At 53.6% G+C, this 12,630-nt stretch overlaps 6 protein-coding genes across 6 annotated transcripts; 3 read left to right on the top strand and 3 right to left on the bottom strand.

The window, feature by feature from the left end:
• Positions 1-541: 541 nt before the first annotated feature.
• On the bottom strand, positions 542-1,418 carry PV08_09076 (uncharacterized protein; the record flags this gene model as incomplete). The annotated part of the gene is made up of 2 exons (XM_016383397.1): positions 542-1,243; positions 1,305-1,418. 2 exons carry the CDS (start codon positions 1,416-1,418, stop codon positions 542-544), a joined length of 816 nt encoding a protein of 271 aa, XP_016232020.1.
• A 2,297-nt stretch (positions 1,419-3,715) lies between these two features.
• PV08_09075 (uncharacterized protein) lies at positions 3,716-5,108 on the top strand (the record flags this gene model as incomplete). Its single annotated transcript, XM_016383396.1, has 3 exons — positions 3,716-3,869; positions 3,924-4,801; positions 4,854-5,108. 3 exons carry the CDS (start codon positions 3,716-3,718, stop codon positions 5,106-5,108), a joined length of 1,287 nt encoding a protein of 428 aa, XP_016232019.1.
• Positions 5,109-5,842: 734 nt separating this feature from the next.
• On the top strand, positions 5,843-7,882 carry PV08_09074 (uncharacterized protein; the record flags this gene model as incomplete). Its single annotated transcript, XM_016383395.1, has 2 exons — positions 5,843-6,236; positions 6,459-7,882. 2 exons carry the CDS (start codon positions 5,843-5,845, stop codon positions 7,880-7,882), a joined length of 1,818 nt encoding a protein of 605 aa, XP_016232018.1.
• Positions 7,883-8,090: 208 nt separating this feature from the next.
• On the bottom strand, positions 8,091-8,565 carry PV08_09073 (uncharacterized protein; the record flags this gene model as incomplete). Its single annotated transcript, XM_016383394.1, has 2 exons — positions 8,091-8,320; positions 8,445-8,565. The coding sequence occupies 2 exons, from the start codon at positions 8,563-8,565 to the stop codon at positions 8,091-8,093; spliced, it is 351 nt and encodes a 116-aa protein (XP_016232017.1).
• Positions 8,566-9,073: 508 nt separating this feature from the next.
• On the top strand, positions 9,074-10,915 carry PV08_09072 (uncharacterized protein; the record flags this gene model as incomplete). The annotated part of the gene is made up of 1 exon (XM_016383393.1): positions 9,074-10,915. One exon carries the CDS (start codon positions 9,074-9,076, stop codon positions 10,913-10,915), a length of 1,842 nt encoding a protein of 613 aa, XP_016232016.1.
• Positions 10,916-11,669: 754 nt separating this feature from the next.
• On the bottom strand, positions 11,670-12,626 carry PV08_09071 (uncharacterized protein; the record flags this gene model as incomplete). Its single annotated transcript, XM_016383392.1, has 2 exons — positions 11,670-12,089; positions 12,384-12,626. The coding sequence occupies 2 exons, from the start codon at positions 12,624-12,626 to the stop codon at positions 11,670-11,672; spliced, it is 663 nt and encodes a 220-aa protein (XP_016232015.1).
• Between the last annotated feature and the right edge of the window lie 4 nt (positions 12,627-12,630).

Below are 12,630 nucleotides of genomic sequence, written 5' to 3'. Positions count from 1 at the left end.
GTCAATGAAGATTTGTCAGATTGGGAAAGTCGAGCGGCGGGGAGCGAGCTACGTCACACTCACAGGTTCCTGGGTCATTGCTCTACTTGGAAAGTTCTCAGGTGCTGCCGTGGCCCACCAAGACCATAACGATGCCCGATAGGCATCTAACACTTGACTGACAGCAATGCGCCGTACGGGCAGGCGGAGTTCGTGTGCATATCCAGAGCTCTTGACTCGTGTCTAATCCGTACCATGCTTTGCGCCCTTTTGCAAGCTCGGCGGTCCTGACTGTCACGTCCTGCTTTTTGCGGTTATGGCACGCCCGGCTCAAATGCGTCTGCGCCCTCATATACAAAACAGGAGTGTATATTCAAGACTGATCCTTACAGAGGGCAGATTCCATAGTGTCAAATGAGGATGTAATTTAAGTATTCTGGACTAAGGTAAGGTGTTTTATCCTTCATTCCTCAAAGACGCCAGGGCTTGATATACACCATGTACTAAATCCCAATCCAACTGCGAATTTTCCAATACGGCATCTTCCAATGTGTGAGAGGTATTACAGGGCGAATATGGCGACGGCACCGGCCAGAACCATGCCTGCGCCATTTAGTGCGACCTGTGCCGCGGCGCCAGTGAACGTGGTAGCCGGTGCACTTCCTGTGGTGGTGGCTCCAGCGGTTGCAACTGTAGGTGCGGCCGTGACGATTGCCGTGCTCACAATGGAGCCGCTGCTGAAGGTAACGGTAACAAGGCTGGAGATGTCGGTGGCTGTGGTGGTTGGGATGGAGATGCCTGAACCCGTCCAGCTCGGGCCAGAGGCGGTCACGATGGTGCCGTTGGAGCCTGGGTGAGCCGACCCAGTTTGCTGGGTGGGTGGCAAGATGACTACAGAGCCAGCGCTGTTGGTAACGGTGCTACTTGGGCTTGTGCTGTTGTTGGAGGGTCCGGAGCCCGATGTCGAGCATGTCTTGCCCTCCAGGACAGAGAACTGGGTCGAGTACTGGAATTCTCCGGTGCCGTCGACAATGATCAGCATGCCGTAACCTGTCGAAGTGCTCTGGGTGCCGGGAGCCAGATCGCAAGGGACGTCCCAAGAGAAAGACTTTGAGCTGGCCGGGAGGCCCGACGCGATTGCGCTGTCTGACGGGACGCAGTTCGACGAGGGACCATGGCAGAGCACAAGAGAGACTGTCACGTTGTCGGTGGGGTGGTTCTCTGGGTCCCAGGTCACGTCGAAGGTCTCGCCTTGAGTAACGGGCTGGTGTGAATGTGTCAGTACTCGGAACAAATGAAGATTCCATTTGGAGGGTGATGCATACGTGAGTCAAGTCAGGCTCGAGCAATGGGCCCCATGTGCTTTCGGTGGGTTTCGTAAAGGCTTGCGCGAGGCTGGCGAAGCCCGCAACCATTAGGGGAGCAATGAGGGAATGCATCTCTGTGATTAGATGTACGGAAGCGTGTGTTTTTCTCTCGAAAGGGCTGCCTAAGGTTTCTGGAAACGTGATAATAGATTGCGGAAGTGACCGAGCTTTTTGTAATGAACGACTGGAGGGTCAAAAGAGTGACTACGAATGCGAACAGACCAGCTGAAAGATGCGAAGCTGCAAAGTAAAGATCAAGCACAAAAACGACCTGAACCAGAAGCTGAGCTTTGGAGACAGGGGGACTTTGGGCAGATTATAAAAACTCAAAATCGGTGAGTGCTGCTCGTACTCGGTACTCGACGTGGTGGCTGCTCCGCCTCCACCGCACGAACCCTTGACCCGTGTTTCAACATCTTGGGAAATTACACCCTTCCCGAGACGTTGCTCCAGCCTCTGAGTCGTCGGGATGACTTGGCTGAGATTCTGAGGACCAACGAGACGGCTAGAGCTGCGACTAGCCCCCACAAAAATAGATGTTGCTCATCCCGTCTGAGATCGCCCAGGGGGTCACCCAACGCTCCTGCATATTGTGAAAATGACACCGTAGGATACGGAGTTGCCAGGTCCCAGCCAGACTGCCAGACTGCCAGCCAGCCTTTTCTCGCGTACATGGACTGGTGACATTCGGTACTCTGGATACGGGGTCGAAAGAAGCTACGAGCTCGAGCTGAGACCAGGAGGCCTCTGTGGCTTGCTCGAGAGTCTCCTGGGGTGGTCAGACGCGGGAGAATTCCAGCCAGTAGAGACAATGTGTCGTATACGAGACGCAGCATCTAAGTTGGGATATTCGTATTCAGGTCGGAAGTTGTGAAGCCACAACAACCATGATCAACCCGACGGTTATCTCGTTGGAGTGATCGGAAAACCGATCTATAAATGATGAATCGGCAGTATGGAGTATTCGGTGGCTTCGCTTGCCCGTGGCCTTCAACGTCAGCGGCTTGGAAGTTATCAGCGGTGCTTCAGCTATTGTACAGAGCATATAGGGAGGCACAGTGGTCCCTATGTTATACCTACCCAAGGCAGTTAGTTGTATGTACAAGTACCCAGTATGGACCTGAAGTATTGTTGGTAGCTAAGCCACCGGGCCTGGAGCCACCTCCCAGAGGTTATGGGGGCGCCTAGAAAGCCACCTAACAGGTTCCCCAGTCCCTAGGGCGAAGCCAACGACGACCCTCCCAGTATCAGTTCAATGTCTGAAACTTCGTCTACTGATAACCTTGACCCTTCTCTGACCGGTGTGTCTCCCAGCGAGGGGATAAACCGCGAAGGGTTATATGCTGATTCCACAGAAGACAGACATACCCTGGGTTTGGTGATCGTCATTTGATGCTTTCGCAGGAATACACCAAATCTTGCGTCTAGAGCATCCTGACTCACCAAACCATATGAGATTCCATTGGACAACTTCGACGGTAAATACGGTATGAGTGCTTCTAATCCGGGTGGACTACCGTCTCAAACCCGCAGCTGCATCATTGCCAGGTTTGAACTGTAGAGACTGCTGAAGGCGTACATGATCGCCGATGGAGGAAGAGTGCTCAGATCGATCTCCATCGCAGCTTTCAAATTGCCCGAGCATCCAATGACTAAGTGTTGGGTGCCGTTCGTGGCGATATCATCAGATTCAGGCTGGGCAGATCCCCTGTATCTTGCTCAAACTTTCCGGCCGATACCGGGGGCAGAATGCTATGTAGGCTGCTACGACGTGGTTGAGTTCATCGTGGTTGTGTAGAACAATTTCGAGTTCGGGCGGTTAGGTCAACGTCTATTTATATTCCTCCATCCGCCAACGCTCATGGCCGCGGGCATCCTGCACAACTACCGGGCAAAGACAAGACACAGAAGAGAATCGCTCCATGCTATCAGTAAAGCAAGGTCTCTGTGATGCTGCACAGACTGGTGGTACATGCTTGTTGATCCCCAGCGGCACTTCGATCGAGTATCTGGGTTGGTCAAGTCGTCAAAAGAAGATGGAACGGACGGATGACCCGATATGACGGATATGGCCGATGCACCATGTCTGTTGTGCGGCAGATCCTCGAGACCCACGGTTACATGGCAGACCAGTGATGACCTTGGGTCAAAAACTGAGTCATTACTTGTCGTCTTTAGATGCTGGAGGGCACCGGAGTACAGCTCGTCGGCAACAAGAGCGAGGATCCCGCAAAGCGGAGACCGTCAGTGTTTCCCTCAATATCTCAATTGGTATCTTCGTAAGACTCCCTCAGGACCGCAACAACGTCTCCTGTCTCTTCTGTCGGAAGCTGAGTTTATCCTCAACTCACAAGTCAAAGTCGTTCAAAATGAGGCTCATCAGTATACTACAAACCCTGGCGTTGACCACGTCCTTCGCGCGAGGCATCGCCACTGATTTTGTCGACAAAGCAATCAAGCTAATGGAAGAAAGCCCGCTTTTGGACACACACATTGACCTGCCACAAATTATCCGAAGTCTACGTACTAGCTGTTGATACCTCTTGCTATGGGTAATATCTTGACCGTGTATTCTAGATCGAAAACCACTCGACGCCATTCCTCTTCTGAATGGGTCTTTCCCCGGCCATGTTGACATCCCGAGAATGAGGGAAGGGCGTCTGGGAGGAGCCTTCTGGACCGTTTGGGCTCCCTGTTACGACGTAGTTGGAGAAGATCCTGGTCTAGACTTCAACACCCCGACGAGCCACGTACGAGACGCTCTGGAGATGCTCGATATCATACAGAACATGATCGCACGGCATCCCGACGATTTCCAGTACGCCAGGTCATCTGCCGAAGTTTGGGATGCCTTCAACGCTGGCAAGATCGCCAGCCTCATCGGCATGGAAGGAACTCATGTGTTGGGCAACTCACTGGGTGCACTTCGTATCTTTGCACAACTGGGCGTCCGTTACTTGACTCTGACCCATACCTGCCACAGCGCTTTCGCTTCATCCTGTGGGCCTGGTACGCCGATAGACGTCGTACACGAAGGCGATGGCTTGTCGGAACTGGGCAAGGAACTCATCAAAGAGCTGAACCGCGTAGGTATCATGGTGGATCTAGCCCACACCACCGTTGCGACCATGAGGCAAGCGATCGAGCTCTCCGAGGCTCCTGTAGTCTGGACCCATGCAGGTGCTAGAGCACTCTGGGACCACCCACGGAACGTCCCCGATGAGATACTTCGAATGATCGGGGACGGCCCAGGACAGAAAGACGGCGTGATCCAATCTATATTCTTTCCGACTTTCCTTGGTCCACATCCAGGCGTCAATGTTTCACACGTTGCCAATCACATCGAGCATATTGCCGGTATTGTTGGCAAGAGTCGTGTTGGTATCGCGTCTGATTATGACGGCATGAACCTGGTGCCGGAAGGGCTAGAAGATGCAAGCAAATACCCTAATATTGTACGTCCTCCCGCCGAATAGAAGCAAGCGACCTTGGCTAACAAGAGGATAGGTTGCAGAGCTTCTGTCCAGAGGCTGGACGGACGACGAGGTGCGTGGCGCTCTTGGGGGCAATCTCATGAGAATCATGGACAAGGTGGACGAGGTTAGCGAGAAACTGAAAGATCGACTACCTTCATCTGCCATCTGGGAGAAGAGAACCGATCTGCCTTCGCTGAAATGGGGCGGTGGTGGTCAGCATACGTACTGGCCAGTTGATGTCAAAGCCAATGTGGAAAAGATGTATCTGCGCCATGATGAATTGTAGGAAAGCATCTGGCCTTCAGGGAAAGGGTTGGAATAGATGTGCTCGACAGTGGTCTCGAAGGTCGGGCGTGCAGCTGTGCATACAGGCTAGGTCGGCATGAGGTGATGATCTTATACTTAGCTGTATACTGGGACAAAGTTTTTTAATCTTGACCCGTGCGTATTTGGGTCATGGACACGAGGTCTCATTAAGTAGTAGCTTGTAGACATTGGCCTTAGTTGAGCTCTCAGAAAATGGAGTTTGATGGAATGATTGTTTCAACATGTGTCTCAGCTTGACTTGGAAGAGTGGTGTTAGGCGTCGCCTAACTAGCGACCTTCGCCAGCCTTAGTAGCCTAGCGGGCCATTCTCCGCAACTTTGTTAAGGCTTGACTAGACGGACTCCGGGGATTGACAACTTAATAAGCGCTCGTCCGCCTGGGCGACCATGGACCATATGGCCCGGAATCACGCTGCGATTGGCGGCCGTCTACCGACCTAGGTACGCACCTTGGTACCTACGAAGTCCGGATACACGTGCGGTTGTACTGCTCCGGACACTTCTGCGTAAGGCAGATCGTCGGACTCGCATCGCTCAAAATGTTTGTTCCTCTGTCAAGCTCACCGCGCTGAAGGCCAAACATGCTGGATCTCGATGCTCCGAGGTTGGCACGACAGCAGAGATAATATTTGGAACACAGCCGCGAAAAGCTGCATCGAGGTCGCGGCACGACCTGGGTCTCTCTCTGTTCGACATGTCAGCGCCGGCTTCTGCGTCAACTTCTACAGGAGAGGAACCCCCTCCACCCCCGATCCTCACACCACAATCCAGCATCGAAGACTCGCCCGTCGGTGCAACGAGAACGTCTCGCGGCACCCTTGGCGGAGACGCCGTGGAACTGCGAAGACTGCATCACTCTGTCGATGATCCCGCTCACTTTGATGAGAAGGGTGGCATAGGCGGAGGTGGAGGTGTAAGCGAGAGCGGGAGCGATAGCGAAGATGGCTACGAAAAAGACACCAGACCGACGAGACGTATCAGAAGAGTCGGAATGCTGTCGCAAGAGTACACAGATGAGGAAGAGAAGACTGTGCTGCGCAAACTCGATCGCAAGCTCGTCATCTTCCTGGGCTTTTTGTACATGTTGAGTTTCCTCGACCGGTCAAACATAGGCAAGTAAAATCCATTACCCGTCCCTGTTCCCCCTTCCCTTGACCGAATGTATATCTATGCCATGCATTGCCGAGACCGTAGAAGAGATGGTTGTTTTGTTGTTGCCCAACCGTCCTCCCACCCGAGGATAAACCAGCTGAGGTGACCGACTCATCATCGAGCGACCAACTAACTAACGTTTCTCTGTTCTTGCGCAGGCAATGCCCGCATCGCCGGCTTGGAAAAGGACCTCTCCCTCTCATCGGCGCAGTACGACTGGCTCCTCACGGCATTTTACATCACGTACATCGCATTCGAGTGGATGATCCTCCTCTACCGCCACGTGCCGGCGCACGTGTACATTGCGCTCTGCGTCCTCTCGTGGGGCGTGGTCGCCAGTCTCCAGAGCCTGACGACATCGTTCGGCCAGCTTCTGCTCCTGCGCGGCCTTCTGGGCATCACCGAAGCTGCTTTTGGACCGGGCGTGCCCTTTTTCATGACGCATTTCTTCAAGAGGTCCGAGCTGGCGTACCGGGTCGGGCTTCAGATCGCCGCGGCACCGTTGGCGACGAGCTTTGCGAGTTCGCTAGCCTACCTGATCGTTCTACTCAGTCAGAAGGGCCCGCTCGCGCCGTGGAGAGCCTTGTTCCTTGTCGAGGGTTTTCCGTCCGTTCTCGCGGCCGTTGCGGCATGGTACTACATCCCAGACTCGCCGGGTAAGGCTCGATACTTGACGCCCCGAGAGCGGAAGGTGGCGGTTCTCAGACTCCGGTCAGAGCAGCAGATGTCACTGTCGACACACTCTGATGATGATGACGACGCGGAATACGGGGCAGCGACATGGTCCCAACGGCTTAAGCTGAACGAGATCCGCTCGACCGTGCTGGATCCAAAGTCCTACCTCTCGGCGTTGATGTTCCTCAGTGTCAACGTGTCCTTCAGCTCCCTGCCCGTGTTTCTACCGACGATAATCAACAGCATGTCGTTTTCGCCGCTGGCGTCGCAGGCGTTGGCCGCGCCTCCTTATCTGTTCGCCTTCTTCTTCGTCCTCGTCGTAGGACGGTATAGCGACAAGGTCGCCGACTCGAGGTCGCTGTTCCTGATTGGTGTGGCGCTGCTCAGTGCCTTTTCGTACGCCGGTATAGCCGTTGCGGGATACCTGCACGAGTCGCTGGGCGAGGCTGGTAGCATCACGATCCGCTACGTCGCCATCTTTGGAGCAGCCATGGGATTGTTCTCTTCAGTCACCTTGATCATCACGTGGACGCTGAACAACCAGGCTACCGCTACTGGCAAAGGCACCGGCTTGACTATCCTCAACGTCGTGGGTCAGTGTGGTCCGCTCATCGGTGTGCATGTCTTTCCTGAGAGCCAGGGCCCTTTGTACGTGCAAGGTATGGCTGTCTGCGCTGGTTTCATGGCATTCGGCGTCGCTGGGCTAGCGCTCGTTCTGAGGATGGTTCTCAACAATGCTAATAGACGACGGGGCCTTGTCGGCCCCATCGAAGCTGGAGACTATGAGCTAGCAGAGGCCGTTGAACCCAAGCCCGACAGGAATGACGACTCGGATGTGGAAGACACGCTTATTGGAGGAGCCAAAAAGGTCGTCGGTGAAAAAGCCGCTTTTCGCTATATGCTTTGACATATTACCGAATGTACAAAATGCTATCAGATGTGCAATGTCGTCCGAATTTGGATCCTTGCAGTCTTGCTAGCCTATTATATACAAGGCGCACTCACGTTTGGCACCGCGGACGTTCTTTTGAGCTCCTGATTCCATTGACCGACGACATTATCATAACAGAACCGTTATATCGACCATCACGGAGCAGGAGACTCCTCCTTTTCATTTATACGCTTGAACCTTTGGAGCTGTCACTTCCAGCAGGGTTTTTGCCCTCTTCTGCTTTCTTCGAACCCAACTTTTGCATCTGCTCCATCGTCATGTTGTGTTTGTCTCCCCGAACTGCTTGTTCACTCTTGCTTCCTAGCTCAGGTTTCCACTCTCCTCGGCCAGTTTTGGCTTTCTCTACACTGTCGGACTTATGGCGTTCGATCTCCTTGTCTCGGTCGTCGCGGTCTACATATTTGATTCATGTCAGCATGGAAGTTGGTGTCAAGACTGGGAAATACCTCGGGAGTGGCGGTACCGCCAACGTAGAATGAATACACAGGGAGAGGCAGCTTCGTGAGACTCGACTTACGGATATCCTCCTCGTTCAGACCTCGACGGGCAGAAGAAGTGTGCAGTGTCGCCACGGAGCGAGGTACCAGTGATTTTCCAGAAGCCCTCAGAGACGTCAAGCTTCGGCTGAGGCAGGACATGGTGCAGGGAGTAGTTGTCAGAAACCAAGAATGTCTTGTACTTTAGTGAGGGTGAATTGCTCTGCAAGGGAGTGTTCCTGGATGATGTTGTAAGGTATAGTAGAAAAAAGAGGTATGAGGAGCTTTAACGAAGGGCCAGTGCCGGAGGACACGTTCCTGGCTCCTGCCATTCCTCGTTTCTCTTACCTACAAGACACAATACCGAGCCTCTGATGCTGCTCATGACGTCGTGAACAAACGTGACCTGCCGTCATTGTCGGTGCCCCACGTCCCAAAACGGCCAGGGCGAGTAACACGATCTCGCCGGGGTTCGTTTCCGCGTGGCTACGAATTCGGGATGCCGCCATTGGTGGAAGGGCACAGTCACGTGACATTCGTCTCGACCAGAAGTGCGCCACTGTTTTCTGCTCCGTCGCGTCTTTAGGCCTCGAGACGCGCTTTTCTTGTACTCCCACCGGCACCTCAGCATGTGGACGGCGGGCGACAACAGTCACCCATTCCACACACAATGTTCGAAGCGCCTGCAAAGAGGCGGAGGCTATCCGCCGACGAACGGGCTCCTGACACCATCGTAACCAACACCGGCCCAAAAATACCAAGTCCACGCCGGCCGTCATACTTGTCTCCAACGAAAAGCTCCCTCTCACGATCATATCCACATCTCGTCGAACGATCGAGTCGTCGCTCGCTGACAGGCGACAGAGGGAGAAGTTTACGGGACGAAGTTCTGCAAAAAAAGCCAGCTCATACCGAGGCGCCTGAACCCGATAAGATCTCTCAACCCATCAACGCAGCAGAAAACCCGCTGGAAGAGACGGTGCAAGACCCGGTTGAAGAGCCTGCCGGAAAAGAAGCACCGAGTGCACCTACGAGTACAAGGCCCAGTGCCAGGCCGCCGTCGCCACAGAAAAGTCCTCAATCGCGGTCAACACAGCCACGGCCGTCAAGAGTGCATGGATCGCAGAGAGCAAGTCACTTCGCCCAGGATGCTCTCTCCCCGCCTATCATAATGCCTTCTCTTGTCCGCCGAACAAGTTCGAATTCTCACTCGGCCACTCGTTCCTCCAGCAATGAGCCAGAGCTACCCCCGACACCTGTTCAGTTAGGACTAGACCCTGCACCCGACAAACCTCGAGGCCTTGCCTCCAGCAGTCCGAGAAGTTCAAGGTCCGGCAGTGGAAGATTCAGGAGGAGAACACAGTCCCAGCAACCGTCCACCAGCAGTCCGTTGAAACCCAAAGCCCGCGCACACGCTCCAAAAGGTATGGAGCCTTTGGCGAGCTCCAGGGAGGAGGGCGATGAGGCTCCGGAAAGCGAGCTTGAGCCCTCAGAAGATGAAGTCACCGAAGATCTGCCACCAGAGCTGCAAGAGAAGAAGTCATCTCTTCGCTCCTTGCAAGAGGAGCTGAGCAGATTGAAGAAAGATGTTGAAAAACTGGACAATTCTGTTGAACATGACCAAGCTGGCGATAAAGTCCTGGCGCTTTTGCAAAGCCTCACTTCTGACAATCAAATTCTCCCCGCAGACGTTGAGGCTCTGCCGACACACCGTCATTTTAATTTGTTCGCCCCGGGAAACTTGTTGCTCAAGCATACTACCCAACTACTGAGCCGTGATGGCCAACCGAAGCTGCTTCACAACGTTACTGCCGCGGCACCGCCTCCTTGGCTCCCAAACACTTTCGCCTGCACATTTAATGTGGTTGTGGATACTGAGACGGGCCACGTCGAGAATACTCGAATGCAAGATTCCTTGAGAGAACATCAACCTGCAAAAGCACCCAGACGTGGATTCTTCAAGTGGGCAGAGCAACGCTTGCAATCTCAACCTGGTCGTCTCGACATACACCGTCTTGATGTCGCAGGCGTAATCTGGGGTATGGGGAAATGGTTCTCTGCCACAATTGAACGTGCAAAAGTTTTTCGTCACTTGGACCTGCAATACGTCAAGCTTGCGACGGCCAAATACGATGATAACCTTTCAATGAGAAAAGAGTCCTTGACTCAGGAAATGACAGTTGAGCTTTCCCCGTACCTTGAAATGACGCAGCTTGAGGTGTCTGCTCAGATATCAAGGTCCAAGAAGAGCGATGTGCCGACGAGCGCCAAAATCATGTTGGTCTGGGACCTCGACCTCGACTGGACTGGAGAAGCCGTGTCCAATGTCTCGCTGGGGTTGAGCGGTATGTCGACCAAGGCGGAGACGGGTTTCAAGGAGGTCTTTGCTACGTTATATCCATCCAACGGAGTCCTGAATGCTTTTGAAAGTGTCTGGGAAATGATTCATGCAGATGGAGATGACGAAGGAAACGCCGAGGGCCAACTCAATGGCAAGCGGAAACGAGTGTGATTTTATAGACCTGCGATTCAGATTGTGTTATGAGGTACGAGTGATGACTATCATGGATCCAGCTACGACGAGTTGTAGGCAAGAGTTCGGTGTACATAAGAATCACGATGCAGAGCTATAGCTGCCACGTATCATACCTTAAACTAGAAGGAATACAAAGGCGAGAGGTGCTTGAGCCCCTGAAGGTTGCTTGGAAGTGGCCTTGTTGTTGGGCTTGGAAAATACAGCTGAATAAGAAATTTCGTTGTTTTTTCATTGGTATTTCCTTTCTGGATTCATGCTATGTCGCCCTCGAAATGAAAAGACGACAAGGAAGGAGAATGGATACACACACCCTCATCCTCGCAACCCTTCGTGTGATGATCTTTTCTTGTTTGGTTCCTCAACGTGCGCGTGTCATGACCCAATCGGAAAAATAAAAGAGCATCCCCAGGCAGGCAACAGACAATACAGAGCCCCTTGTTTCCTGCTTTCGACGTGTTGAGGGCTTTCCGTTCCCGCTTCCCCTTCCGTGGAGAGAAGAAGAGAAAAAACAACACACCATGCAAGTCGTCCTCTCTCTTTTTTTTCGTTTCCCTACCATGTTGCTTTGCTTTTCTGGTCCACGGCCCGCCCTGCAACCCTCTTCTCTACCTCTCTGACAAACACGCACACCACGACGACGACAACAACAACAATACGACGAAGACGCCGACGAGGCACCCCCTCCGGTTGTGTTGTCCTTTTGTCGTCACGGATGGTGTGGGCGCATCGTCTATTTCTTCTTCGCGTCCTCGGCCTCGGCCTTGGCCTTGGCTCTCTTCTCCCGGGCGCCTTGGTTCCTGGCGTCGGCTCTGGCGATTCTGAGTTTGCGGAAGGCGTTCTCCTCGCCCTTGGGCAGGTCGGACTTGCTGATCTCGGTGAAGGCGTGCTTGAGGCCGACGCCGCTGTCGATGGGGATCGCGGTCGCGACGTTCCTGGTGATCTTGCCCTCGTCCTCGGCCACCTTGACGTCCTCGGCCGAGCTGTCAAGCTTCTTGTGCTGGCCGGACTTGCGCGGGAACAGGATCAGTCGGGCCTTGTAGGCCTTGAGGCGGGCGACGTTGGTCGAGAGCGTTTCTTGGTTGGTGGTCTGGCGGCGCGCGTCGACCGAGATACCGATCGTCGGGGCGAGTTTGCGGGGGATGCCTGCTTCCTATAATGCAAGAAAAAGTGTGCGTTAGTCATGAACGTATGTACGCATGCATGCATTCTTCCAAAGATTTGTGATGTGTCGGTGTGTTTTGTGCTCTATCCCCCCAGACGTTCAATGCGAAGTAAAGTGCTTGTTTGGGAGAATCATAAAAAAGGAGACCGCGAAAACACCCAAGACTAATTTTTATTTTCCCCTGCTCTTGACGTTGTCGTGATGATGTCCCTCCTCCTTGAGGATGTATCTTGGTTTCCCTCCTCTTTCGGTGTACAGAGGGAAAATTTGCAAAAGTCGTACCTTCAATTCAACAAGGGTGAATCCTCGACCGGCTCTCGCGCGGCGGTTGTACTTGATCGTAGGGCATCGGACCACAGGCTTCAGCTTGTCGACGGGTCGGGGAGCGACGGCGGCAGCCTTGGACAGACGAGCTGCCCGTCTCGAAGACTTGCGGCCCGGCTGGTCAAAGTGCACGCGGACTCGGCGTTGCCAGTCCTTGTGGAAGTGGTTGTTGGGCAGTTGCTGGTTGTGCTTGATCGCCATTGTG

The sequence above is a fragment of the Exophiala spinifera genome (genome assembly GCF_000836115.1).
Source record: "Exophiala spinifera strain CBS 89968 unplaced genomic scaffold supercont1.7, whole genome shotgun sequence".
In the NCBI taxonomy this organism is placed as follows: Eukaryota; Fungi; Ascomycota; class Eurotiomycetes; order Chaetothyriales; family Herpotrichiellaceae; genus Exophiala; species Exophiala spinifera.
This window is presented reverse-complemented; position numbering and strand designations above follow the sequence as displayed.